The sequence below is a fragment of the Nicotiana tomentosiformis genome, chromosome 6, assembly GCF_000390325.3.
Source record: "Nicotiana tomentosiformis chromosome 6, ASM39032v3, whole genome shotgun sequence".
Classification (NCBI taxonomy): domain Eukaryota; kingdom Viridiplantae; phylum Streptophyta; class Magnoliopsida; order Solanales; family Solanaceae; genus Nicotiana; species Nicotiana tomentosiformis.
The window spans coordinates 132291758-132296079 of record NC_090817.1 but is presented as its reverse complement, the minus strand read 5'-3'; the positions used below and the strand labels follow the sequence as shown (position 1 = coordinate 132296079).

General features: G+C 37.0%; 1 protein-coding gene across 1 annotated transcript; it reads right to left on the bottom strand.

Annotated features, from left to right (window-relative positions):
- Positions 1–1303: 1303 nt before the first annotated feature.
- LOC104097221 (uncharacterized) lies at positions 1304–2834 on the bottom strand. The gene is made up of 3 exons (XM_009603765.4): positions 2321–2834; positions 2043–2215; positions 1304–1924 (listed from the first exon to the last, which is right to left on the bottom strand). The coding sequence occupies exons 1-3, from the start codon at positions 2771–2773 to the stop codon at positions 1753–1755; spliced, it is 798 nt and encodes a 265-aa protein (XP_009602060.1). The 5' UTR covers positions 2774–2834; the 3' UTR covers positions 1304–1752.
- Positions 2835–4322: the final 1488 nt, after the last annotated feature.

Sequence of the window (4322 nt, the reverse complement as noted above, 5' to 3'; positions counted from 1 at the left end):
ATATATATATATATATATATATATATATATATTTGAAGTCATTTAATGGAGATTTGAACTAGTTTTGAACTAGAATTGCAACTGAAAATCGTGAAAGAAGTTCGTCTATAGATGCCTGTATAAAAGTGTATAAAATTGTATAATAGTGTAAAAGTGGTGTTTATACACCCATATACACTATTATACAAAAATTGACTTCGTCTTCTTTCTTGAACCTCTTCTGAAATTTAACTCATATATAGCTCAAATGTACTGTAAATCACTTCACATTTAAGTTTTGAACTCCTCTTGATATTTTCAATCAATTGGAGCAACACCCAATCCAAACAACTAGCAAACTCTAAAAACCCAAATCTAAAATTTAACTCAAAGATTAAAAAAGAGAAATTTAAAAACTAAATCGTGAAGAGTCTCAAAAGCCACGAGCCTATAGAATAAAAAAATTCTTAGTTGTTGCAGTAAGTTTTTCTTGTTGTAACATCAAACGAAATTAGTAACTTGACTAGCTACATTTAACTCCATAACTTTTAGAACCAGTGGTTGTAAGAAATAGATTTTGAAATAGGGGTTGTCCGCTGATGCTTTTGCTAGTGCTTTCAAAATATGTATAATATGAGCTAGGTCGGATAAAATTTAAAAATATAGGCCATTTTTTGTTATGGTGTGAAGTCACGTATATTTTCTTGTAATTCTTTCTATTTTTTTAGTCAAGCATATATATATTTAACACATTATTTGCTTCATTACACCCCGTACTCACTTTACCTTCGCCTCTGGATGGTGTATGATTCAAACTCAACAAAGATATTAGTTACTTGTTTCCATAAAAATAAAAATAAAAATGAAAGACAAACTGGACTAGGACTACACTTTTGAATGGATGTATTGGAGATTAGCCTGGCATACTTGCCCAGTAAAATGTCAAAGCCCAGTATTAGGCCAGTTTGCTTAAGGATGAGTAACCACTTCCCAGAGCCCAAGAAAGGAGGATACATAGAAAGCCCAAAAGACCATATTAGTTAAAGCCCATTAACAATGGATGTAAAACCCAAAAGAATAGTATTGGTAAGCTAGATTTATTAACTTCCAACTTCCAAAAAGTGTAACAATGCAAACGTAGTGGTGTCAAATTTAAACCTATTATCGAGTAACCTGTCTAATAAGACCAAATTATTAATGTACTAGTTGACATATTGGGGCTAATTATATATGCTCCATCGGCCACTGGCTAGTCTAGATAACCTATTACTCCATATTCACTAGTTTAGTGTAATATTTATCAATATATATTACTAGTAGCAAAGAAATCAGAACATGACTACTTTAATATTTACCAAGATTATCAGTAAAACAAACAGTAGAAGTACTAACCTTGAGACTAAAAGGGAAGGGAAGGAGCCCTCCATGTTATTAGACTAGCTACTTTGTATAATAGTTTTATCTGACCTATTTGTACATAGGTTGGACCAGGTTGGCCATTCGTGAAATTTTATTTTATAGTACAGGAGTAGTTAATAAGTGTAGTCTCCCAAGGTTTTTTTCCAATTAGGAAAGTCCCAATCGAGTAACTGTGACCAACAAGTCACTAAACCGAATCCGTGCATTTTGACTTGGAATTGTGACCTCCTGAACATAAGATCGTCCGTTAAAATTTGTGCATTACGATATAAGTTGTGACCTTTCCAACACTGAACTGTTCCTTTGAAGATAACTGGTCTTTGAGGAAGATGAAGCATATATTTTGCATGAATTTTAAGAAGCTGCAGCCAAGGGTGGCCGATGATGAGACGGCGCTCCTCCTAAATAGTTTGTGGCTGCTGAATTTGCGCACTCTATTCCACATTGTATACTTCGCTCTTTTACTTCTTCCTCCTCTGCCTCCTCGACATCCCACAGGAACCGAGCGTATGAAGCCAGTACATAACTGAATTATCCATGTAAAAGATAAGTGAAGCATGCATGTCAATCTCAATACAGCTTGAATTTCAGTCACTTCTTATTTTAGATTGATTTAAGAAAAAAGGTGAAAAAAGATCAATTACCAGTCATCTGGGTCAGATTTAACAGCTTGATCAAAATAAGCATGGGCACGAGATGCATCTTTTTGTGTTCGCCAAATTAGATCAGCATAAAGTGACAACACATTTCCATCGCTCGGGTTTGCCAATATTGCTCTTTCGTAATACTCCTCTGCTTTTGCTAGATCCCCCGTAACCTGTTGTTTCAACACACAATCCCCAAATTAATTCTCAGAAACAAATAGCGTATTCAAATTAAAGTTATCAATACTAGTACTGAATCGAATTATTGATTACGATACCTCTTTTAAGAAACTGGCATAGTTTGCTAGTAAAAGTGCATTTCCCGGGTTAGTTTCTATTATTTTCTTATAGTAGGCTTCTGTACTCTCATGCCCATCCCAACTGTTTGAGTCATCAGAATCCGAACCTGAACCTGAACCTGGCCCATCTCCACCATCCCGCCCACCGCCTCCGCCTTCCCCTGCACCACCCACGTCCAGCAGTGTTTCCGACACCTTGATCCCAATCTTTATAGCGTTGTTGTTTTTCTTCTGAAGGACAGGATCTCGGGGTTTATCTGTTTCTCGCATGCAACAGCTGGTTGCATGCTTTGTCGTGGTTTCATGATCCAGAACAAAGGACGTTATTAATGACAATGATCGTGTCCTAGTCAGTATGGATTCGGGCGATGGTCCAAAGAAGTTGGGAATCCATGAATTAAGTATAGGACACGATGAGCTTGTTAATAACATCTGTTAGAGATAGAACGAGACCGATGATGAGCTCCCCCTTCGAACGAGAGAGATATAGTATATCTTTGGTGGCTTTATTAAGTCGACGATTTTATAGAGGAAAAAGGGAGTACTGACGAAAAGAATGAAAGCCGTTGAATGATGTTGGTGGGGACTAGGAGTGTAAAACGGGCGGGTCAGATCGGATATGGTTCGGGTCGAAAACGAGTAATGAAAAAACGGATAAATTATTCGACCTGACCCATATTTAATACGGATAAAAAACTGGTTAAGCGGCGGATAATATAGAACCATATTATCCATGACTTCTTGCATATATCACTTTTGGGAGAATTCTTAGTCTCCCTAACTTGTGGAACCCCCAATTTGAGGCTTTACAAATATAAAAGTTAGACTCATTAGTTATCCATTAGTTATACATTTTCTAAATGGATAATATGATTTTTATCCATATTTGATCCGTTTTTAAAAAATTCATTATTCAACCAATTTTTTAGTGGATAACGCGAGTAGTTAACTGTTTTCTTTTAATCATTTTTAGTGAACGAGCAGCCAATGTTATAACGATACGTCCTATAAAGCTCGTGGGAAGCACAAGGGTCGTTTTGCTTTTGGAGATTTGACGGCCAAGAATAGAGGACGGTCCAAAGGCATTCCCACGTCCCTCTCTGCTACTTGTATTATTTCTCCAAGGTTGGGCATGGGACATAGTACTAGGTTTCTGGAGAAAACCTGCGAACAGCATCTACTACTAGCTCCTTTGTTGATGTTTTTTTTTTTTTGTTTTTAAGATGAAGTAGTCCGAGGGTGAATGGGAAATGGAGAAAAAATAAAATTTTTGAGTAAAATTTTAAGTTTTCCCCTCTTGACAATGAGACATTGTCCCATATTGGAAGAGGAAGAGATTTTTAGTGGGTATATATATAATTGCTCTTCTTGTAGCTCTTAAATAGTTAAGAAGAAAGCAAGCCTCGCGCCGTCGTCGTCGTCGCTCGCTCGGCTCGGCTTCGGCTTCGGATCTGGTCAAATGATCGATTGATTAATTTTTTTGACCAAATTTATTTGTTAATAGTAAATATTAACGTAAGATTATCCGCATTTGTAACGGATATTTTCCAATCCGTGTATTGACCACAAGGCAGCCGCCTAATGCTCTTCCCACTTGCTCCACCATGGAGGGTGGACGATTGTTCTTCTTCAACACTGGCTGCTATATATATGTGCAGCAGCTGTTGAAGAAAGACACACAACACACAAGACACAAACTGAAATCGCTCAACAGATTTGGTTATACATTGCACTCCTTCCTCTCAGCATTTCCATACGATCTTCTGAGTTTCTACTCCTTCGTTCTGCATTGTTTTAACTTCAAACAAAGCAACTGTAAGTGTGATTTGCTATCGAACTTTGTGTTCTCTTAAACACTGGGGTTTGAAGTACTGTTATACCAGTGTGTGATTCGTTCTATCCTGGGAAAAAATAATCCATTACCTTGGGTACTAGGAGGGGATTAAATTCCTTAAGGAAACACTGTGAATTCAGTGGGCTC

Bases quoted from the DNA above. Each gene is read 5' to 3' on its own strand.
- LOC104097221 (XM_009603765.4), bottom strand. From the start codon at position 2,773: ATGTTATTAACAAGCTCATCGTGTCCTATACTTAATTCATGGATTCCC. The intron at 2,216-2,320 runs GTATCGTAATCA...TTGAAACAACAG, and splicing joins ATGCCAGTTTCTTAAAAGAG to GTTACGGGGGATCTAGCAAA. The intron at 1,925-2,042 runs GTAATTGATCTT...TGGATAATTCAG, and splicing joins AAATCTGACCCAGATGACTG to TTATGTACTGGCTTCATACG.